Source organism: Muscardinus avellanarius (genome assembly GCF_963383645.1).
Source record: "Muscardinus avellanarius genome assembly, chromosome: 5".
NCBI lineage: Eukaryota > Metazoa > Chordata > Mammalia > Rodentia > Gliridae > Muscardinus > Muscardinus avellanarius.
In genome coordinates, this window is record NC_137790.1 from 6,910,262 (window position 1) to 6,934,480 (window position 24,219).

Here is a 24,219-nt window from a genome sequence, read left to right on the forward strand (position 1 = left end):
TGGACCCTGAAATGCAAATGCTAATTCTAAGAAGTCCCAAAGTCAATGGACAAAGGGGGAGATTGCTACTAGTCTCAGACCCTAGTCCTTTGAAATTGGTGACCCGATGAGAGTTCGTTCATAGCTACAGAACCTTCTGTGGTGTGTTCCTGCTGCTCATTTCCATGTCTCAGTGCCCAGCACATGTCCTCCGTGTTCCGTCCTCCTTACTTACGTGCACATCTGCCCTATCGCACCCAACTTGTTAGTATAGCACATTTGCTCATTGCAAATGTGTGTCTGTAATCTCTCACTTTGGTTTATGATGGTTTTTGGAAAACTGTCTAATGTATCCAAGATGTGGGAGGCAGTAGGATTGTTCGGAGCGGCAGCACAAGCACCAGATCTTCCTTCCCACGCACGCTTCTGAGTGTATTGTCTTTGACCCATTCATAGTCCAGGAACTGGACGTGCCAGGCCTCTGATGTTTGAGCTCGAGCAGCGGCATGTTATTTCCACTCTCCTTTGCTGGATCTTCCTGAGGAACTCTAAGATGGGCTGTCATTCAGATGAAAACGAAGTCATTGACCCACTCAGCCTGAATGCCAGGCGTGGATCCTCTTCTCAGCACAGCAGACGCTTTTAAATTTGTACAATGGAAAGGCGTTCCCCCAGTGTCAGAACCATGTCGGCCATCCCTTTCCAAATTAACTTTCCTCTCCGGGTCGCTTGGAAATGGCCTCTGTTGTTCAAGTCTAGCAAGTAACTACAGGGAGAGTTACCAAGAGGACAAGCCCACACCCCCTTTTTGTATTACTCGGGCTTTCTAGGGGCCAGAACATGTTGGGCCACTTGGACCTGGTTAAAGAACCTGGGTTTTATTTGGGGGAAGAAGAATGACACGGTAGAATCTCAATTCCTGTGGAAGGTTCCCATTTTGAAATTGCACATTAATTCATAGAGTTTCAGAGCTTGAGGTGCATACCCTGTTGTGACTTCTCCCATAGTTCCAACCCACCGAATCTCTTATCAGTCAGGTTGGTTTAAATGACTCAGTGCCTAGATGCACACACCGATGCTCTCTGATTCCTGGGCCTGTTTTTTGTCAAAGCCACGTTATGGAGAACTGACCATCCACGGGAGGAATTCTCTCACCTCAACATCCTTCAGATTCTGGACCTTCCTTTTTGCTTCTGAAACGTATCCTATTGCTTTGGAGGGACAGCCTTCAGGTTTATGAGCCCACAATCTACCCTCTTAAATATAATCTGTAAAATTTAAGCTCCTCCTGTTTATCCAAGCCAAACCAAGCACAACCTTTACATAAAGTCATATTCAAGTATACCTAACCAAATAACCCTCTACATGACGATCCAAGGCACACTTCAAAAACTCTTAAAGGTTTCTTCACTGAGACAATTATTACTACGTGATGAATTTTCCTCGAGGTCCTAGTTTTACAGGTACAAGAGTATGTACCTGTGAAAGAGTTCATGTGCACTGACAAGTATACAAGTTATTTACATTGTACTATAGATTATTTCAGTACAGTATTGATGTCTCTAATATTGAGGGCAAATTTTAAAGCTGTAGTTTTATAAGTGCATAAACAATAACGAATGCTGGTTACCTGTCCCCAGAGATGCAGAGTTGAGCTCATTGCCCTGAGGCTGGGCTAGCTGCCCTCAGGGGTGTGCAGTCTGCATCAGGACTCTCAAAAAGAGCTGTGGCTCCTCCTTGGAGAGGCACAGGGGAATCAAGGAGGGACTGATGCCTTAACAGTCTCTCTGTTTTTAATGGGAAAAGGATCCAGTAGGGTGATATATTCAGTACTGGCCAACCAAATTAAATTGGTTAGGCTTGTCCTTACCTGAAGAGAAAAAACTCATAAATCAATTGGCATGCTGTATTTTCCAAATAGACTTTAGTTTTTAGAGCAGTTTACAGCTCACAGCAAAGCAGGGCAGAATGTGCAGGGATTCCTGGTCTACCCCTTTCCATACATACGCGCAGCCTCGCTTCCTACCAGCACCCCTCACCAGAGAACATTTGACACGCCATTATCACCAGCACCCACAGTTTACATTAAAGTTCACACTGGATATCTGGAGAAATGTCTAATGGCGTGGACTCACTGTTATCGTACCATATGGAGTAGTTCTGCTGCCTAAAATCCCCCTGGGCTCTGCCTGTTCATTCCTGCCTAACTCCAGCGGTAGCAACCTCTGGCCTTTCACTCTCTCCAGAGGTTTAGCTTTTCCAGAACATCGTACAGTTGGAATCATGCAGGGCGTAGCCTTTTTAGATTGGCTTCTTTCACTCGGAATGCTTCATTTCTCAAAAAGTCCCTCGACCAGTGCCTTTGTATATTGAACTTGACTGGGACACTTCAAATGTGATTCAATTAGCCTAAACCTACGTACGCAGAAAGCAATTGTTCTGGGCCTAGCGTGCTCATCGCGCTGACTTCCTGTGGTTGGAGGCCCGAGTTTCCCTAGGGCTTGGATTCCCAGAAGGCGAGGAAGAGGAAAGACGTATAAGGTAATTTCCAGGACTGGTGAGCAAAGTGGGATTTGAGAGCACTAACCACCCCCAAACACCTTCCCAGAGGTCCTGTCCTGGTGTTGAGAGTTTCTACCCACTGAGTCACTGTCGTGGATGAAACAGAGCAAATTCCACGCGGTGCATTCTATTCTCTTAGGGGGAAGAATGATTCGGCTGTGGTTTCATTAGCTTCATGGGGGAGGGGTGTGAACAGATGGAGACCAAGCATGAAAAGACGCAGCAAACAGGGGCACAAAGCCTACCTCGTGCAGAGAATGGGAGTCGAATTCCAGACAGGGCTTCCCTGACCCTCAGAATCCAGGCTCAGAGGACAGGTCCAATCTGAGCTTCCAGGACCTTCCCACCCATCCTTCAGCTCACAGCAGATGTCGCCACTTCTGTGCTTTTCCTGAAGGTTCCCCATTGGGAAATGAAACGCACCTCACCTGTCTAGGGTCCTGTTCTCCGAAGTTCAGGCTGATGTACCCCGATTCCTCTATTTTGTGTATCCTTCATCCGTCATCCAAACTGTCAACAAACAGCCCTAATCACAGCGTCGTCTACATACTGGGAATTTAAGCAGCAAACTTTCCTTGTGTGTGCTTGATGTGTGGACACTTCTAGGCACTGGGGAAAAAGAAATTCCTGTCCTCATGACACCTCTTCCCTCCTCTTCTCTCTTCCCGGGATATTTCTGTCCCTCTATTACAGTAGTTACAGTTAGTGTAAAGTAACAGACTTGGAGGATTACATTCTCATTATTACTGTGTTTCTGCACACATAGATGGCCAGTGATGTTATTTGTATTAAACATCTTGGAGAAGCTGTGTTAAGACTCTTATGCGCAGGTCCAGTAAGCATCAAAACAGACAAGACCTCCCAATGTCCAGGTACAGGATGCAAGTTTAAACATCAAGACAACTTGCTTCTTCTTCTTCTTCTTTCTTCTTCTTCTTCTTCTTCTTCTTCTTCTTCTTCTTCTTCTTCTTCTTCTTCTTCTTCTTCTTCTCCTTCTCCTTCTCCTTCTCCTTCTTCTTCTTCCTCTCCTCCTCCTCCTCCTCCTCCTCCTCCTCCTCCTCCTCCTCCTCCTCCTCTTCTTTATTCTTTTTTGTGGTACTGGGGATGGAACACAGGAGCATTCTACCTCTGGGCAACACCCCCCAGCCCTATTTTTTATTCTTTATTTTGAAATAGGGTCTCACTAAGTTGCAGAGGGCCTCACTAAGTAGCTGAGGCTGTCCATGAACTGTGATCCTCCTGTCTCAGCCTCCCGAATGCTGGGATTACAAGTGTGTGCCACCACGCCTGGCTCTTATTCTTTTTTAAAATTGAGTGGTTCTTCTCATTAACTGGGTCACAGCTGCTGATGATACAGAGGTGTGCCAACACGAACAAGCTAGGAGATGGGTAAGGAGTCCACATCTGCAGCCGTGAGCTGGGAACTGCCTCTCAAGCTACGCCCGAACCAAAGACACAGCCAGCTTGACTGCAAGGAGGCCATCTACAGCTCTGCCTGTTGCCTGCTGCTTTATGGTCCGCTGCACAGACATGCCTCCTAATTTGACAAAAGACAGGCCTTTTAAGAAAGCTCGGTTGGAAACAGATGTTTGTGCTTTGCATAGTAGAGGTTGGGCAGCCCCTTGTTCGGTAGATTCTGTCCAGTGTTAAGAGCCGAGGGCTGGCATGCAGCAGCTGGGATGCAGAGAATTGTCAGTCCTCCGCTCCTGGACTCGAAGTCACACAACTTCCAAATTTAACCCATCAATCAGCATTATTTTGGAAGGCTCAGGATTGCCCCTCCCCAAAGAACTCTCTGTTGTCAACTCAAGAAAATGGCCAATGAGCTTCCCTTTTTATAACCCTTAGTTACCAAAAATATGTTGTCAAATTAAAAAAAATTTTTTTTCCCATCAAGCCATGGGTCACTTCAGGGAGGATGAGCTGCTCCCAGCCACACCGAAGTCCTCCATAACAGTGGCTCTCACGCTGGTAGACTCAGGACCCCTGCACGCATGTTAAAATGCAGAAGAGTTTTAAGAACATTTGCTTATATTAAGTCTGTTGCTTTATTGATATTTACATAATTAGAAATAAAACCAGAAACTTTGAAACATATGAATTTATTTAAAAATCACAATGATATATCCATTACATGTAGGCACAAAATCACCTTTTTTTGTGTGGTACTGAAGATGAAACCTAGGGGCATTCTACCTCTGAGCTACACCCCCAGCCCAATTTTTTATTCTCTATTTTGAATCAGGGTCTCGCTGAGTTACAAAGCGCCTCACTAAATAGGTAAGGCTGGCCATGAACCTCAATCCTCCTGTTTCAGCCTCCCAAATGCTGGGATTCCAAACAAAAATAACATTTCTATGATAGCTATATTAAAAAAACATTTAGTGAGGAGTGGCATTATTTTACCTTAGCAAATCTCTCCAATGCTTGGCCTGACTGAGGGCAGCAGAGCCCTGTGTCCACATCTGCATGCATCTGGTCTCTGATGGTACAATGCAAGGCACATCCTCTGGACCACTTTCCTTTACACCCGTGAAAGGATGAGGATGGAGAAGTACATGACATCCTGGGATGACGGTGACACTGGTGTGCAGCAGCATCCTGAGAGGGGCCTTGGGACCCTGGAGGTTCCTGGATCACACCTGGAGAATCACTCACCCCAGAGGGCTCAGTGTGGTACCCAGCACGTGCTGGGCAGGGGGACACAGCGATGGACACGGGGACTCATTCCAGCCCTTCTGGGGCTCACATGCTGTTAGGGGTTGAATTGTCTCTCTTACATTCACAGGTCAAAGTCCTCAATACCTCCCAATGTGACCTTACTAAGAGAATCTTTATAGAAGTAATCAAGTTAAGACGAGGTCATTAGGATGGACCCGAATCTTGCATGCCTGGTACCTTAAAAAGGGAACTCGGGACACACACACACGCACACGCAAATGCAGAGGAAAGGAGAAAAGGAGAACTCGAGGGGAACCCGCCCTGCCAGGCCTTGGTCTTGGACTTGCGGCCTTCAGACCTGTGGGACAGGCAGCGTCTGCTGCTGGTGCCCTGGCAGCTGCACCTTGTAATGGAGGCATGGGGGGCGGGGGACTAAGGCGCAGGCGGGGCGCGGTGTGTTGAATACTGAAATTGGGATCCCAGCCGGGTCCAGGAAGGTTCTGCAATAGGAGAGGAACTGCGCTTCCTCAACCAAGAGGCCCGTCCTACAGGTAGAGCTCTGAGAACCAGAGTTCTCTACCTACAGGGGGAGCAGGTGCCTCCTTCGTCAGAGACTTAAAATAGGACATCACTGGGCCAGCGAATCACTGCGCATGCTCAGACACCGCGGCAGGGAGCCGCGAGGTGAGCCGACCGGAAGTGATCCCACAGCCTGCCAGGGGCATCCATCGCTGAGCCCGCCTCAGCACAGACTGAGGGCAGGGGTCACTGCCGTGCTTTAACTCCTTGGGCTGCTGCAGGTCAGTGTCCCTGGCGGCCCTCTTATCAGTGGCAGGGACGCCTCAGTGGAGGAATTCCTATGCATACCAAATACTTTTTAAACTGTTCGAGACTCTCTGAATGAAAAATTTCCGAAGTTCCCGTGTGTGAGGCTGAATGTATGGACGTTCCCAGGGCATGTGGGCCACGGATGGCCATAACATTTTATTAGGTGTGGTTTTTGCTGCGCACATGGCGTGCATTGCTAGATGCATTCTGACTGTATTTGGTTTCGCAAATAATAAAACTTAAAAGATAGAATTTTCTTTGCGGAGCCTTCATGAAGTGGAAAATATTAGCACATCTCAGGAAAGAAGACAATTCCCGGGCTTTTAGCCAAGACAGCTGGAGAGGCTCACATTTCCCTGCGAGCCAACATCAGGTCCTCCCTATGGCCTGCGAGGCTCTGCGCCGGCCTCACCTGGCTCACCTGTGAGTCCTCCGCCTGTGCTTTCTCTCCCTACCTCCCAGGGGGGAGCAGTGCTTTCTTCCTGGCTGCGCAGGATTCCACGGTTCCACTCTCAGTCCTTAGGGCTCACTCAGCACTTCAGAGCTGCAAGGCTGATTCTCCAGGAGTCCCTTGAGCTCTTCTTCCTTCCCCCAGGATGCCCAGACCTCACCTCCATGACGATCACCCTGACTCTCTGCAGGAGCAATGCCACTTCTCCTCCTCCCTGCTCCCCTCCCTGGCCCCTTACTTCCTCTCTCCACGCCGAGCACCCTAGGACCCAATGCTCAGAAATTACGTGCATGAAGGTTCATCTTGGTAAATGTAGCTTGGGGTGTAGCAGACTGGGATCCGCACACCTAACGAGGTCCCTGGGGCTAGTGCAGGTTCCAGTTTATTTTAGAAATTAGTTTTTAAATTTTTTATCGGTACCCCATAGTCATCCATCTTAATGGGGCCCACGATGGCGGAGGCGTACATGCACACGTCACTCATTTAGCCCCTGCTCAGTTCCCTCCCCATTTCCTGCCTCTCCCTCCTCCTCACTCTAGAAATTATCGACAGATGGATTTTTAAGAATTATTAAAATTTATCTCCTGCCTGCAGTCATAGAATGTCAGCCTTATGGACATGGGGATGTTTGCTCTTTCAGTCTTTGGTGTCGCCTGGAGGCACAGGATTTTCCAGATTCTTAAGTACGTACTTGTTGAGTTTAAGAGTAACTGAGCCTCCCCTTGCTGGCAGGAATATGGGATCAGAGTGGAGACTACAAAGGACCTTCCTACGAGATGGACTTGTAATCTCTGTGAGTAAAGGGTCCTTGAGCTCCCGGCCCAGCTACTCCCTGTGGTGTGGAGGGATCCGTCTTTGTGGGTGCTAAAAAAAAAAAAAAGCCTGTGTTGGTACAGAAATCCGAACTTGAGGTTATCAGAGCAGGTGGCAGAAGGACAGGTGTTCGCCACAGTTCCTGTGAGGATGTGCTACAAATGTGCCCCAGGGGGAGCTGGTGGCCCTTGGAATGCTCCAGGATCCAAGGCAGGGATCAGGGGCCCTTTAAGAATGGTGTAATCCCAGCAGGCTGAGAAGAAGGTCCACAGGTTGGAGGCCAGCCTCAGCAACTTGGTGAGACCCTTTACAATTAGTGAAACCCTGTTTCAAACGTAACAATAATAATAATAATAATAATAATAATAATAATAACAATAACAACAACAACAACAATAATAATGGGCTGGAGGTATGGTTCAGAGGTCGAAAGACCCTGAAATCAACCCCCAGTTTCCAAAACAATTATGTCCCAGGTATAGCTTGCATTTAAAAACTATGCCTCTTCGTCTTGGTTCCTTCCCCTGTGGACTTGCCTTGTCCCCAGTGCTCTTAGCAGTGGGGCCTCGGGTCACTCAGGAAAAAAATCAAACAAAACCTTATAATTATGAAGCACCCACCCTTCCATGCCTCCTCGGTAGTTTTAGCCTTGAAACCAGATGGGCGGTGCTGGGTGACTTCCCGAGGCCACAGGAGGGACTCGAGCACGGCGGCTTGGGTGGGATGCTGCCTGGTGGGGCGCGTGGTCCAGGAAGGAGCTTGGAGGGAAACTTCTGTGAAGGGTGATGAGGAGAGAAAGAAGAGGGCAAGGGAGGAGGGACGGCTGTCACCGAAATAGGAGGAAGAGCCCAGAAGGGAGCCATGGAAGGCGCGGGGTGGCTGACCGTGGTCGCTGCTCCCAGGTGCGGAATAAAGGGGGAGTGGGCTGTGCTCTGAGGGAGCCTTGTGCTCACCCAGCCAGCAGCATCGGACCAGACTGCCAGGCCGAGGAGCCAGTGGGAGATAAGAATTCCTTACGGAGCTATAGATTCTGTCAGTAGTACAGTCATTTTTTTGTCATTTGGGTATCCAAGAATACCCAAAGTCCCCGGATGGCCGAGACCCCAGAGGGTGTCGTGTTTGTGTTTAACCCAAGTGCATCCTCCCGCACCTTTGGGATCTTCTCTAGCTTACTTATAATTGCTTCTCTATATTACATCTTCCTGCATACTTAAATCTTCCCCGGATTACTTATAATACCTAATACAACGTTGACACTGTGTAAACAGCTGTGATGAATTGTTCAAGGAATCATCACAAGGAAAAATGTCCAGTGGAGATGCAATTGGTTTTTTTTTTTTTTTTTTTTTTGGTGGTACTGGGGTTCCTGGAAGCCCTTCTACCTCCGGGCTACACTCCCAGACCTATTTTTACATTTTTATTTGGAAACAGGGTCTCCTAAGCCAGCGCGCGCGGCTGGCTTCAAACCTGCGCGATCCTCCTGTCTCCGCCTCCCAAGGGCGGGGATTACAAGCGTGCGCCACCACGCCCGGCCTGAGACGCAATTGGTTTTGAAAACATTTTTTTGGTACTAGGAATTGAATCCTGGGAATTCTATCTCCAAGCTCTACCCTAGCTTTCTTTATTTCTTATTTTGAAGCAGGGTCTCACTAAGTTGCTGGGGCTGGCCTTCAGCCTGCAATCCTCCTGTCTCAGCCTTCCGAGTACTGGTATTATAGGCATGTACCACCCTGCCAGGCTGTTTTTGAATATTTTTACCCTCTGTGGTTGAAACTGTGGCTGAAGAACGGGAGGAGCTGAAAGGCTGATGGTTTGACCATATTTTTGTCCCATGCATCCCAAGTTGTTACCCCACCCTAACACCCACATTTACACAGTGCAGTTTTGCTTGAAAGCAAAGTATGGAGGGGTGGATATTGTCATGAGTGAAAATTACGTTAACACTTGAGAGGTCTTTGATGAATGTTTGGAAGTGTACCATGAGTATAGACATACTGAATTCACATCAGTCACAGATAAAAATGCAGCTTACACATCTGGGAGCAGCTGGGGCTCTTTGTGGGTTTTTTTTTTTCTTATCTTTTCAGATCAAGAGCTTTCAGGTTAAGATAGCCTGTAACATAAGTGGTTTCTGCCTTCCAGGGAACGGTTCTTTACCCCTTGTTTTAACTTTAAATTGGTTTACAGTACCTCTGTGTTCACAAATACAAGTCTGCAGACTAGAAGACGGATGCACATTATCTTTGGTTCTAGTTAAGATGCTCTGTGAAGTAGATACAGTCATGGGATGCTCCCAGGGGCTCCCTGTGTGAGCTGGGTGGGTTGGCAACTTAGAAAGGCCCAGAGGAGGTTGCCCTGGCCTGGCCATGGGCCTCGTGGGCAGGTACCCACTACCCACCTGTTCACCTCTCCCAGAAGACTTCTTTGGGTTGTTCACAACACACCTATGTTGTGTGACGGCATCTCTGAACCCTACGAACTTCCTACCTCCCCCCAAGAAAGAGAGATGGACAAATTGTGTGTCCTCTTTCACTTTAAAGTGTGATCAATAAAGAGACCCCAATAAGCAGAGAGACCCTCAAGCAGCCTCTTTAAGATATCGAGCCTCTTTAAGGATATCTCTGTCCTGCAGAGAGTGGTTTGATAAGAATGAATCTTCTGAACTTTTAAAGGGCAGTTGTGACTCCCCCAGGCACAGATTTCTAGAGGGGCTCAAGCCACGTGCCCAGAGAGTCCCTGTTGGGTGTGACCGAGGCATGTAAAGCTTGTCATTCTTGTGCAGGTTTACAGTTTGTAATTCAAGTAAATGTATTGGGGGTTGAGGTCAACACTCCTGGGGTCATAAAAACCAGGTTTCATTGACAGTTTGTTAGTACATTAAAAGTGTTAAAAGGACAGGGTGCAGCCTGGTGCATAGACTACCTCATGGGAAAAGAATGAGCCTGGCGGGGATTCAGAAAGGTCTTGACATTCTGGCTTCTTGGTCCCTTTCCTGTGCAGCAACTAGGGAAGATTTATGTACTGGAAAATCTCCTGTAAAAGCACGAGCTTAACCTCTGGCCCTGGGGAGGGAGGGCTCTGTCATTCACAGAGCCAAAGTGCACAGTTGGCAGGGTTGAACCTTCTCTGTGGACGAATGCTGGCTCCGTCCACAGTGGCAGTCACCATCAATGGAAAAGAGAACGTCTACTTTTCTTGGGGATTTTTGTGTTCAGTCCATGTAAGGCTGGGGACCACAGATCTCAGAGCATGGTGGTAGAAAGAAGGGAAAAGAAGAGCTCATGGGCTGTGCTTCACACATCATGGAGACCAGAGCAAGAGAGAGAAAGAGCAAGGGAAGGAAGAACCATACATGATCCCCAAGGCATCCAGGGCATCCATCTCCTCCATCCACACCCTACCTGCCTAGGTTACCACCCCCCCAAGATTACAACCCTGATGGCCTAACTCTATCAGCCCTGAACAGTATTCATGAGTCCTGGGGGGTATTCTAGATCTACCATAACAAGGAGGTACCTGGGGCCCATTCAGCAGGGAGGTTGTGCCCACATGCTCCTCTTCCATCAGAGACCCAGTTTCTGCAAGACCTCCTAGTGGTAGAACTATGCTGTTATTATTGGTGCATTTTATGTATCGACCACTGCAATATTCCCATGCAAGAGATCAACTCCTGTCCATCTTTGATGACACAAAATCAGCTCCCAGGGTGTGAGTTCTTGCCTTTAGCATCAAAAGATGCCCATAAGGACAAAGGAAATTGAATTCTGGAGTCATCATGTGAGCAGCCTACAGTTACCCTCTAACCCACACACAGAAACTAAGAACTTCAAGGTCACCTGGGAGATTACCACCTGTGTACTATCTGCTCAGATGGCAAAGGTGGAGGGCTTGGAGGCTGAGGGTGTTGCTAGTTTAATAAAAATAGATTTCATTTTGGCACAGACAAAAATCAGTAGATGAGACCCTTATTTAATAGGTTGAAGCCTCAGAACGGGGGACACTGAGTGACCAGGCAGTATGAGCTGCGGCTTCTTAACGTGACCCTCCTGACTTGAATCTTATGTCACCCATGGGGAGGGTGGAGGAAGCAGCTTCAACTTTAAAAAAAAATCAAAGCTGTTATAATGCCCCCTCTTTAGGGAAATTATGGATTGGATGTTTGAGGGCTGAGATAGATACCTAATGAAAATTAGCCGAACTCGAGGCAGAATCATGGGCGGAGGCCAGGACATCTGTGGCTTCTATCTTGTGCTTGCCAGGGTCTTCCACTGTGCCAGAATTTTCTCATGAATAAAATACTTGGAATTTTATCGAAAGCAATGAATCCATGTGTCAGAGCTTCGTGGACCAGAGCCGTTCCAGATGTGGAGCACGCTGTCTCTGTAGCATGTGTGTTTGGAGAAGGCCAAGCACAGGGCCGCCTGTTTTTCATGGAGCTCCCTCTGAAGACCAGAGGAATGCTGGACCTCCTCCCCCGCCACCCGGCATCAGAAGAGACAGCTCCAAGAGCTGCAAATGGCTTTGCCAGTCCACCAGCCAAGCCCAGGGGTGCTGTTCTGAGCCTCCTGGGTGCCTCTGGGAGAATCTGAATTCCCCACCCGAGGAGTTTGCAGACTTCAAAACCCAGAAGGCTGGAACGGGACCATGAACTTCGTCACAAAGTTGCCAGAGAAACCTATCCTTGTACAGTTTATTGAAAACACTAAGTTTAGAGAAAGTTAAAATAAATAGCATCGTGGACTGCACATCCTGGAAGAACAGATTGATCTTCAGTAGTTTGAAGAATATCAACTGTGTGCCACGGGCGGGTCTGGGGGAAGCGGGGATTAAGTTGTAAGAACATGGCGTGCTCATCATGGTCTCTTGGCTTCTGCTGCTGATGGTGATGGATGGGGGGGCTTTGTGCAAGCTAGACAAGCGCTCCACCATTGGCTGAGCCACCTCCCCAGCTCTTGGGTTGTTTTATAGAACACTAACAGCAGGCCAGGGGATGTGCCACGATCCACCCCTTCCTCCACAAAGTTTCAATTTAGTGGACAGCATAGAATTACAACTAAAATCCCAAGAAGGTACTGGACCAGGGGCATAAAGCAAAATCTCATGGGCTGATATGTTCTTCACGATAGAAGAAAAGATGCTACATTCCTCCCAGAATTAGATAGATCCAGGAGACTTGACACAGGAGACGCTTTAATAATGCTCTGTATGTATAAAACTTCCTCAGCACCAATCTCAGTAACGTGCGGGGAGGGGAGGATGGGGAGGGACCCAGAGGGAAACAGACCAAGTGCCGTGTGCATGTGGGTTTGTAGCACTCTGAGCCTCATTATGCTGTGTAATTATGATACACCACTAAAAGCATACTAAAAATTAAGTACTCACAAATAGCAAGTGACTAAGGGCATAGAGGAGATGCTGTAATGTTCCTGGGGTCTACCTCACTAGAGTAAAATGTCTAGAAGCCGAGAGTCCTGCCTGAAACCAAGCAAAAGCTTTGGATCAGTCATAGCGATGATCTGTGATGTGCTAATACTTTAAATAGAGTATTAAGGTCAATCAGACCTTTTCCACGCAGTGGCTCCTTGGCCCACTTCACTGCCTGGTTGGGAGCCGGGCAGCTGTGATTGACGTGTCTTCCTAGTTGAAGAAATGCAGACTGGGAAAGCTCAAAGCAGCACTTGCTGACTTTCACCCCACTTGTCTGGGTGCTGCCAGGAAGCGGATTCTGACTCAGCAGGGCTTCTCCTTCTCCACCTCTAACCAGCTCCCAGGAAGCACACATCGGAGCGGGAAGGGTAGCGTTTACAGAGAACCAGGACCTGGTCCATCTCCACACCTACCTCTTCTGATCCCAGACTCAGGGATCCGTTATTTTTCCATGCCACCACCTACATTTTGGTGCATCTTTGTATTTTTCCTAAATTTTGCGATGAAAGGTTAAATTATTTTCATCTCAAGTGAGTTATTTAAAACTGGACAAGCCGGGCGTGGTGGCGCACGCTTGTAATCCCAGCATTTGGGAAGTTGAAACAGGAGGATCACAGTTCGCAGACAACCTCAGCTACTTAGGCCTTTTGCAACTCAGTATATCTGTTTCAAAAAAAAAAAAAAAACCAACAAAGAATAAAAACTAGGGTTGAGGGTGTAGCTTGGAGATAGAATGCCCCTGGGTTCCATCCCCAGTACCGCAAAAAAAAAAAAAAAAAAAAAAAAAAAAATATATATATATATATATATATATATATATATATATATATCAATCTAGATGAAAATAAAGGCTTTTGTGTGAATATTCCCTGAGTGTGACCTGATAACAGTGATTAGAAAACCCAAACAAGTGTGAAAGTCAGGAGGGCCAACAACCCCACAGGCAGGTGGTCTGAGGGGGCAGAGTGTGCCCTTCACACACACTCAGATTTAAAATGGTCAAACAGGACCTTTCCACATTCTTAGTTTTTGTTCCTCTCCAAGGCAGGGGGACCTATTGGAAAGAAAAGTATTGCTTTGCAAGAGAAAAGAGAAACTATTAACACCAAACACGTTTTAAAAATTAAATTAGCCGGGCATGGTGGTGCACACTTGTAATCCCCGTGCTTGGGAGGTGCCCTTAGTCACTCCCGCTGGTTCGGAGCCAGCCTCGCTGGCTTAAGAGACCCTGTTTTCAAATTAAAAAAATATATAAAATAGGTCTGGGAGTGTAGCCTGGAGGTAGAAGGGCTTCCAGGAACCTCAGTACCACCACCAAAAAAAAAAAAAAAAAAAAATTAAATTGATTTTAACTGATACATAAACAACATAAAATTGTATATATAGTTGTAGGGGCACCATGTGGTTTTGTGTGTATGTGATACTAAGGATGGAACCAGGAAGTATTCTACCTCTGAGAAAGACCCCTCAGTCCCATTTTATTTTATTTTTTTATTTTGAATCCCGTTCTTGCTAAGCTGCCAAGGGTCTCACTAAATTGCTAAGGCCGGTCCTGCGAACCTGTGGCCCTCCTGTCTCAGCCTCCCAGGTAGAGGGATTGCAGGCATGCACCACCACACCTGGCCTTCTGCCTAATGTTCTGATACTTGTACACATTGAAGAATCAGGTCTAACTTCTCTGTCTCTTCAAATATCATTTCTTAAACGGATCAACTGCCCCTTGCCCAGCCGTTGCGCGTCTCACGTGCATTTGAAGAGCGGGCTGTGGAGCACGGAGGAGGCGGAGGGGAAGTTACTTTAAGTTGCGCTGGTTGGGTGTCTTAACTTCCCAAAGTTACTTTACATCCCGTTTCCATTATGCAGAACACGACTCTTTGGATGTTTCTCCCAAGCCCCGGTCTCTCACTGGATTTCTAGGCTCTCTACTTTCTGAATTAAGCGCTTCTCTCCTTGCTTTCGGAAAGTTATTTCTCCATTGGGGCTTATTCTTTCCAGTAGGTTTCCTGCTACTAAGACTTCCCAGTTTAAGCTTGTGTGGATTTAAAGTTAAACCCCACCATAACGAGCTCAGGAAAAGACGCCTGCAGCACAGTACAATCGCAACAAGCGTCAAACTCCACAATCCCATCCCCTCGCAGAACAGGAGCCCCCTCCTCTGGCTCTGACAGGAGCTTTGGGGCCTGGTGATGGGCTTCCCTGCCCTTTCCTGACTTGTCATACGGCCGATACGAGTGTCAGTAAGTATGCAATGTCAAGAAACTGATGCGACGCTAGTAATACACACCGCACGCACACGCACACGCTGGTCCTGAGATGGGTTATGTTTTCACACAGCGTGGTCAGAGGAGACGTATGCAGCATGCAGGGCCAGCTCAGCCTGCCCAGAGCCCAGGAGAACTCCACGAGTGCAGAGCAGGCCAGGCGGGCTTGAAGGCCTCAAAGCTACGTCTGCTCTGGAGTGACAGGCTGAGGGCAGGGAAAGCGTCTTCCAGGACCACAGGAAATCCGCAGAGCGAAGAGGAAGAGTCCAGATTCTCTGTGTTATTTAGGCAGCTTCTGCCCTCCTGGGACCAGATTGCTATGAATATCAGGATGTGTGATAAGGAAATTGTACCCATAAAAATTATGAACATGTATTTTCTTATCTGTGTATATATTTTTCTTACATATGTGTGTATGCATGCATGCACATGTGTGCACACATGTGTAAGCCTGGGTATATGCATGCACAGATGTAAACATATATGTAGCCTTGTGCACCTATATGTACCTGTGTGTGAAGACACATTTGTACATGTAGATGCATATGTGTACATGCACAAGCATGCCTGAGGCCATGTATGTTTATACTTGTGCATGTGTGTCATATGTGTAAGCATGTGCAGGAGTGTGCATATATGTACGCATGTTGGCATGTGATCATGCGTGTCTATACACATGTATACATGCATGTAAGCATGCACAGGTGTGAGCATGTGGGTATATGTACATATGTTCACATGTATACGATCATGTGTTTTGTGCAATATATGTGTGCACGTGTGTGTGTGTGTGTGTACATATGCATGTGTATGTACCTCAACACCAATCCTGGGTCTCCTTCTCATTGCACCGGGCTGGTACTGAGAGTTGTAAAATCGTTTGATACTGAAGTGATACCATATTGAAGAAATACGCTCTTGAGATGGACTTCATTTGCCTACATACATTTTCCTTTGAGGTTAATCCAAGATTTTTTATATTTTTGAAAGACTAAAATAGCAGTGTATTAAATTAGAAAAATGTGAACACAAAGCTAGATGCTGCGTTTCATATATGATAATGTTTCCTCCTCTGAAGAATTAGGAAGCTAAGAAAAGACCGTCAAGAAGGAGCAGAGGCGACCCCACGGGCCCGATGGGCAACCTGCAGGCGTGGCGTTGGCGTGATTCTAAGGACAGGTTACAATGACAGGACACGCTGGGCAGAGGGAGGCCCACGTCGCTGGGTCAGGACTGCAAAAGAACAGATACTGAGATTCAAGTCCCTCTGGATGGGCGCCGGTCACTGCGCTGATGGTGGCCGAGTGGAGCGGGGCTTGCCCTCGTTTGTGTTGCTTTTGCCTCCTCCAAAGTGATCGTGAATTAGACTCTCCAGAAGCATCTACTCTATGCACTTTGGGTCCAAGAGAAGCTATCACCAACAGGGCTTGAGTCAACCTAAGGGTCTTCTGACAGCACTAGGTCAGCAGATGCCCATCAAAGGTCTCCAGTGCGGCACCGGCTCCCGCGGAGTAATTGGGCTCGTTCTACCTGCCCTGTTAAGAGAAGGCAGGCATCCACCTGCAATGAATGCACCCCAATACAGGGTCTCTTTGGTCTGAAAAATCAGATTCACCAAAGGACAGAGTAGCTCTGTTGGCTTAAACCATCACCTAAGAAATAATTAAATGTACCCGACACCTGCCGTAGCTTAGGCTTATGGATGACTTAGGCTTAGAGGGTTCCTTACTGTTCCCAGAGACTCCCATTACTCCCCTGAGTCTTCCTTCTAACCTACACCTCAGAATTCTGGCATTTGTCTCCTCAATCAGATTTCAGAGCTGGTAAAAGGGGAATAATGGTGTACCATAAAATTCTTGTTGTAGTATTAAGAGGATCTTGCATGCAAACTGTTTTGCAAGGTAACTTGGCTTATGTGATGGTGGGTCAGCTACTTAGAAAAATGGCTGAAAGATGATCTCTTCCTGATTGCAGTGGAAGGAGATACGTGATGTACCAAAGTCAGCTTGGCTGTGTGTGAGAGGAATTTAAGGAGGGGCTCTGCATTGGGTTGTAATAGGAGAAAACACGGACAGGCAGCTGGTGCAATACGACGCTGGTCTCCCACGGTGGACCCCGTCCACACCGTTGGGTAGCAAGGACTTCTGTAATATGATTATTTTAAGGAACAACCACGATCTTAATTTGCTTGTTCCGATGAGTTTTCCCATTTATTACCAAACAATGATGGCACAGGAGACTTTCGGAGGCTGGACACTGGTTTGGGAATGCACTTCTCTGGAGGCACGCCTCTGGCCATCTTCCTAATGCCTGAGACGCCAGCCAGGTGGGGAAACAACTGGTCATCTGTAGGATTTTCTCACTTTTCAACACTTTCTCAGATTTTCGAGAAAATTCAAGTCTGATGGATCCCCTCCATATTAACCATGTTTTATGGACCTTGGGGATCACAAATTAGAAACAAATTTGGGCCAAGACCCTGATCGTCTAACTTTACTTGAAATATAAGAACCTAACAAAGCATTAATCTGTCACAGAGCGGCATCAGGAGCCCTGAACTCTTGTTGGAAACATCAGGTTCATTTCCAACAGAGTGGGTTCAACTGTTTTATTTTTCTGCTTTAGTTTTTTTTTTTTTTTTTTTTTTTTTTTTGGTGGTACTGGGGTACCTGGAAGCCCTTCTTCCTCCGGGCTACACTCCCAGACCTATTTTTTTAAATATATTTTTGAAACAGGGTCTCTTACGCCAGCACGGCTGGCTTCGAACCTGTGCGATCCTCCTGTCTCCACCTCCCGAGCGCGGGGATTACAAGCGTGCGCCACCACGCCCGGCTTAGTTTTGTTTTTAATCGAAGTATTTTGGATGCTTTGCTGTCCTCAAATCCAGTTACTTGGAAGTAGACACTCATTTTACTCTTAGAGTTTGAAAAACCATCCCTGTCGCTGCCATCTTTCTGGAACTGTAGGTCGACTGTTATCCTGTGACCAAGACCCCAAGAGATGGCACTCATGTTTTATTGATGTTTTCAGTACTCACATGAGGAATCAGCGCTGGAGTACTAACACAGCACTACCTTTGGTTTGGGGTAAACTTGCTTAGAATTTATGTGTTTCTCCTGAGTTCATAAAAAAATGGTCTTGGGAGGCAGCCATTTGCCACATCAGACAACCCCAGCCTTCCCGGAGCTACAGAAAAACGCCCCCACACACTGGCACACACCAACCTAGAGTTCAGGTCTTTTTATAGTAACAGCATCGGGCATATTAAATTATTATTTCTGCCAGGTTTTGACTGTTTTTGCATTCTATGCTTTAAAGAAACTAAAGCAGTTCCCTGGGCCTGTGGCTGGCTGTTATGAAAGAATAACTTATCTGTGTTAACTAAGGCAGCTATAGGCTCCCTGGCGTGTGGACAGGTGCGCTGGTCAGTAGGTAGGGACATATGTGAAATGGCCAGGTAACAGGGGAGGGAAGCCAGGCCGCAGGGCAGCAGAGACCTGGTCGTCTTCGGCCAGGGAGCCCCTCCTGGGGCCAGAGGTGTAGAACACTGGCGTGCTCCTGGTTACCAGCCTGTGCTCAGCTCTTTTCTACTTTTGACTCCACTGAGCCAGATCCTCCCCATTTGAAGCCCTAGGACTGGCAGGCAGGGAGAATCATTCCAGGCTTCCCAAGAGAAGATGAAACCTGTGACTATCTGAGTCAAGGAGGGGGGCCAGCTGGGCATGGTGGCACCCGCCTATCATCAATCTCCCAACACTTGGGAGGTCGAGACCGGAGGATCAGAGGTCAGCCTCAGCAACTCAGCGAGGCCATCAGCAACTAGCAAAACCCTGTTTCAAACTACAAGAGGCTGGGGGTAGAGCTCAGAGGTAGAACGCACCTGGGCTCTATCCCCAACACTAAAAACAGAAAAAAAAAAAAGTAGGGGAACCAAGAGCCACGGTGAGGCCATCGCTTGGTTTTCTTCTAGTAGTTAACTTCAGTGATTAATTTTGTTAAAAAAAAAAAAAACGGTCTCTGTAAAGTACTCCTTTGCTTTCTTTTTGCTTCACTCGTTTTAAAACATGCTGTGTTTGCAAGTGTGTGTGTGTGTGTGTGTGTGTGTGTGTGTGTGTGTGTTCATTTATTTATTTGTTTTCTTTTCTTAAACTATGCTTAACTGTCGGCATCAAGCAGCGTTTGGTAAGTCAGCTTCGTCTGGGGGCCATGTGCTGTGACTTCTTTGGTACAGTGTGGACGGCATTTACCCCTTTTGAAATGTTCATTGTGAAGCCTCCTCATTTTGGGGATCTTTCCCCTCAAGTGGACCAATTAATATTCCGAATCATGTTACCTTTTCTCATTTCTAGGCAATATTAACTTTCAGAAGAATTTTAAGAAATAAAGAAAGACGTGTGCCCCTGTCGTCGCTAGCGTTTGTAAAGGGGTGTTTTGGTTTCTAAATTGATCTCAATTAGCTTTGATTTCTTTCTTTAGAAAGCCATGTGCTGAAATAATACTTTGCCAGATGTGCGAACAGACTCCACCCCCCCAACACTTAAGCCTCATTTTAGCTTGGATATTTTGGTCCTCCCTCCACCCCCCCCAAGTTGTAAGCTACATTTATTTGGCTAGTGGCTCTCTTTGTGACCATATCTTACGTCATCTTGGGGATATATTGGTATCTTAAAGTGATTGCTTTCGTGTAACTGTCGAGTATTTTCTTTTTAATTTATAATTTGTAATGTAAAATTTTGCCTGACCCTTGTGTAGAAGCTGTTTTTGCCCGTTTGAGAGATAAATTGTGCATTTATTCATACCCCTTTCATCAGTCACAGGTAACAGTAGCTGTGAGCTGCCCACTCCAAGCTATGCCTGACCCTTGACCCCCTCTGCCCTGTAGTCATCTACCCCTGGAGTGGGGAGGGAGGGTCTGTCCCACAAAAATCACTTAAGAAATTAACCTTTGCTTTTGATGAGAATGACTTTGCTAGGTCTGTACTGTTGAGTGTGTGTGTGTGTGTGTGTGTGTGTGTGTGTGTGTGTGTGTGTATGTGTGTGTGTTTGTGTATGGTGTACTGGGGAGGGAACCCAGAGGAATCTACTTTTGAGCCAAAACCCCAACCCAATTTTATTTCTTATTTTGAAACAGGGTCTTCACTAGGTTGATGAGAGGCTCACTACTTGCTGAGGCTGTCCTCAAACCTGTGATCCTCCTGTCTCAGCCTCCCAAGTACTGGGATTATGGAAGTGTGCCACTGCACCTGGCTTATGCCATTGATTTGACTTTTAAAATCACCACTAGTCAGGCGTGGTGATGCACACCTATAATCCCAGTATTTGCATGAGGGGGCTGAGACAGGAGAATCACAAGTTCGAGGCCAGTGGGCAACAATTGAGGGAGAACTGTTTCGAAATAAAACATAAAAACTGGGCATGGTCGTACACAATTGTAATCTCAGTACTTGGAGGCTGAGACGGGGGAGGATTACAGTTCAAGGCCAGCCTCAACTACTTAATGAGGCCTTCTGAAACTTAGTGAGACCCTGTTTCAAAATAAAGAATAAAAATAGGGTTGGGGGCGTAGCTCAGAGGTAGAATGCCCCTGGGTTCCATCCCAAGTACCTCAAAAGAAAGAGAAAAAAAGGAAGGAAGGAAGGAAGGAAGGAAGGAAGGAAGGGGAATGAAAGACAGAAAAAAAGAAAGAAAACTGGGGGTGTAGCTCAGAGTTAGAATGCCTTTGTGTTCAATCCCCAGTACCAAAAATTAATTAATTAAAAAGAAAAGTCAACTCAAAAAATAAGAAAGAAGTGCTAATTTAAATATATTTCCCAAATTAAAGCGTGTGAGACAGGCATCCCGGGGCTCTGAGGACAGGGAGGCGTCCTCCACTGGTGGGGCCCTGGTTGATCTTGGCTGGCTCATTCCAGGTTCGCTCTGGGCCTTTCTGGATCCTGGGCAACTAGAAGGTCGACTCTCCCGCCACCCTCTCTGGGTTCACAGTTCCATTTCAAAAGTGCCCATCCGGCATCTGCTTCTCCCGAGCTGACGGCCATGCCGAGGATGCCAAAGGACAGAAATAAAAATGAACTCTTCATGGATGCTTTTTCTGTTACAGAAACCAAAATTGGATTGTCTTGTGATTGCACCGCATAGTTGCGGTACAATATATCATTCACGTAGTTGAAGTTTCCAAATTAAATTTGCCTTTGCTGATATGGCTGTCGACTATAAACAGAGCCATAGACTAACCACTTGTTTGACTTAAAGCCACAGCAAAAAAAAAAAAAAAATCCAACCATGACAAATGTGTATTTCTTCTCATCAAGTCTTGCAGAAGAGCAAGATATTAATAGAAAATACAGAGAGGGGCTGGGCGGAGAGCTATCCGCTGATCCAGATACTTTAACATCCTGGTATTCGGAGGCATCTGGATAATTCACAGCTTCTTTTTTTTGGGGGGGGTTCATTTATCATCCAGATGTTTGCCATCAGAGAAGTCCTGCTTGAAACTCGATTTCAGCTAACACTGTAAAGTGGAAATCTCCGTGTCTACGTCTGGCGGTCCTCTTCTTCTAAGGACCTCTGCCTCCAAAGCTCCTGCGAGTATGGCAGTTTTGCCAGATGTCTAGGTGTCAGCCTTCGTACTTCTTTTTTTTTTTTAATCTTCATGACCATTCTGTAGCCTGTCCGCTTGAATTATAGATTGCATTTGTCAAGTAATGACACATGCAATTGGACGTCTTCAAAGACCTTTGAAATTCTACTTCCTTGAGTTGAGATTAAAGTGGGTATGATCTGCCCCACTCCAGTCCGGCCCAGGATGCTCTGAGACCCACATCAAGTGTTTTTACACTGGGCATTCCCAATTCTTACGTCCCAGAGGGAAGAAAACAAGGTACTTTTTCCTTCTGAAAAGTAGAAATGGCTACCATAAAAAAATGACTTCAAAATCAGCCTCTTTTTGAGACCTGGCTGTCCTTCACAGTGTCCTGAATATGTGTTTCTTTGGGCGTGCAGGAAGCCTTATCAGTGGTGAGCGAGGACCAGTCGCTGTTTGAGTGTGCCTACGGGACGCCACACCTGGCGAAGACGGAGATGACCGCGTCATCCTCCAGCGACTATGGCCAGACCTCCAAGATGAGCCCCCGCGTTCCACAGCAGGACTGGCTGTCCCAGCCCCCAGCCAGGGTCACCATCAAGATGGAATGCAACCCCAGCCAGGTGAACGGCTCACGGTAAGGAGGCGGCTAGCCCCAGTCCTCCCTGACCTCCCATTTCTCCATCCCCTCAAAGGGCCGAGTGGAGAGTTGTTTCAGAAGGTGGGGCGTCCAGCTGTAATGCTGGGCGAAGCTGAGAAAATATGTTCTCTGGTGCTTTGCGTCCCGCATCGAGGTTGTAAAACCAGTAGTGTATTTACCAAGAGCTCTCTTTGAAGATGTGGCGTGGCTCGCTTCTCTTTCCCAGGCATGGGGGTGGGGAAGGGAGAGAGGTCTTGCTCACACATGGCAGAATTCATCTCTGAGGTTTTACTGCCTGGAGAACAGTGTAGTGTTGTGTTTTCATGGAGGGAGAATGTCAGCTAGTGGTCAGGCTGTGGAGGATGGAATGGACCTACGGTCTACGCCCTCGCCGTGCCCCCAGGCCCTGGTCCCTCTCCTGGGAGCCTCTGTCGTCTTGAATCACACTTACCACCAAGTCCACTGCCCCCATAATTGCCATTTCCTGAGTTCGTTGTGGAGATGTAGCTAGCTGCTGCTTGGAGGGTATTCTCAAGCGCACACTTGTTCTCCCCCCCCCCCCCCGCACTCCGGAGCATTTTGCAGAGTGTGGTTTTGAAAAGGAAAATTAATTCCCATTATAATACACTGTCCCCTGTATAATCAGGCAAATTTTTACCCAGGGTCTAACAATGGTGCCCACTTTGTAGTGCTGAGCTATTGACACCCATGAGCCCGTCAGCCCCCTACGCAGCCCATGAAGGGCGCTCGCCCCCATTTGATGGGTCAGGACGCCGATGGCCGGCTCTTCTGGCTAACCCGCGAGTGCCACTCAGCGGGACTCAGAGTTGGGGTTGACACCGGGAGTCTTGGGCTCCACACCCAGACATTTTCCGCTCTGTAGCTCTAATAGGGCTTCTTTGTGACATATATGTTTCACGCTGAATGTGTTCAAGTGCCGTGTTTTACAAGCGCTGGAAAGCCTTGCATCATCTGCTAGCACGACATTGACGTAGGTGCCAGGTCACGGTGCCCCGGAGGGGACATCAGTGGGAAGCCGCCAGAGCCACACGGGGAGCTGGCAGAGGCCGGTGGGGCCCTGGATGCTGAGGGTCCCTGCGGCCGAGCAGCCCACTTCTGCAAGGTGGGAGAAACCCCCGTACCGATTGTCGCCGTGGCAGGTCCTGTGGGTGGAATCCAAGGCTGGCTCCTCTGGGCATCCATGAGGACACAGACATCACATCCGGCACACCAGGGCCCCGCATTAGTACTTTGGAGTGTTCCACCGCTACGTCCTGTCTGTCTGATAGGATGTTTCTACAGATAACTAATGAGATATGTTTCTGAGAATGCGAAATAGTTGTTTGTCATGTTCTACCAAATGCAGCAATGTTTACATAGAAGAATAGTTGCCGGAGAACATTATGTTAAGTGAGATTAGTCAAGCACAGAAAGAGAAGGGACATATGTTTTCTCTAATATGTCCAAGCTAGGGAGTAGAGGTAATACCAGAGGGATTCCAGAGGATGGAGGGGAAATCTCAGCAAAGCTGGAATGGAAGGATAGGAGAGGAAGAAAGCTGAGGTTGTTCAATGGAGGAGCTACATCCGAATATGTGTAATAGTATAAATATAACATGGTTAACCTGGACACTCTCTATTGAGAGGGGGGAAGGGAAATTGGGGGGGGGAGGGCACAAAACACAATCTAAATGTACACCACTCTCAATATGTTCCACTTATAAAAAATAAAAATAAAAATAAATAACCTTTTAAAAAAAAAGAATCGTTGGGCTGAGCCTGGAAACAGAGTGAATTCAAGTTCAGATGGAGTTCTATGGTTGCACAGCCCACCAAGCCCACCCTCCTCCTCCTCCTCCTCCTCCTCCTCTTTTTCCTTTTCTTTCTTTTTTCTGTTTTTGGCAGTGATGGCTGAACCCAGAGGCATTCTACCTCCAAGCCACACCCTTAGCCCTATTTTTTTATTTTTTGAGACAAGGCTCACTAAATTGCTGAGGCTGGCCTTAAACCTGTAATCC

General features: G+C 47.2%; 1 protein-coding gene across 4 annotated transcripts in view; it reads left to right on the forward strand.

Moving 5' to 3' along the window:
* Positions 1-24,219, forward strand: part of ERG (ETS transcription factor ERG) — a gene marked incomplete at both ends in the record, with an annotated part of 188,192 nt that overhangs the window by 104,201 nt on the left and 59,772 nt on the right. For all 4 annotated transcript variants that reach the window (XM_080696121.1, XM_080696122.1, XM_080696123.1 and 1 more), the window contains one exon: positions 21,982-22,199. In XM_080696121.1, coding sequence (XP_080552247.1) covers positions 21,982-22,199 — 218 coding nt within the window. The remainder of the gene's footprint in view (positions 1-21,981; positions 22,200-24,219) is intronic.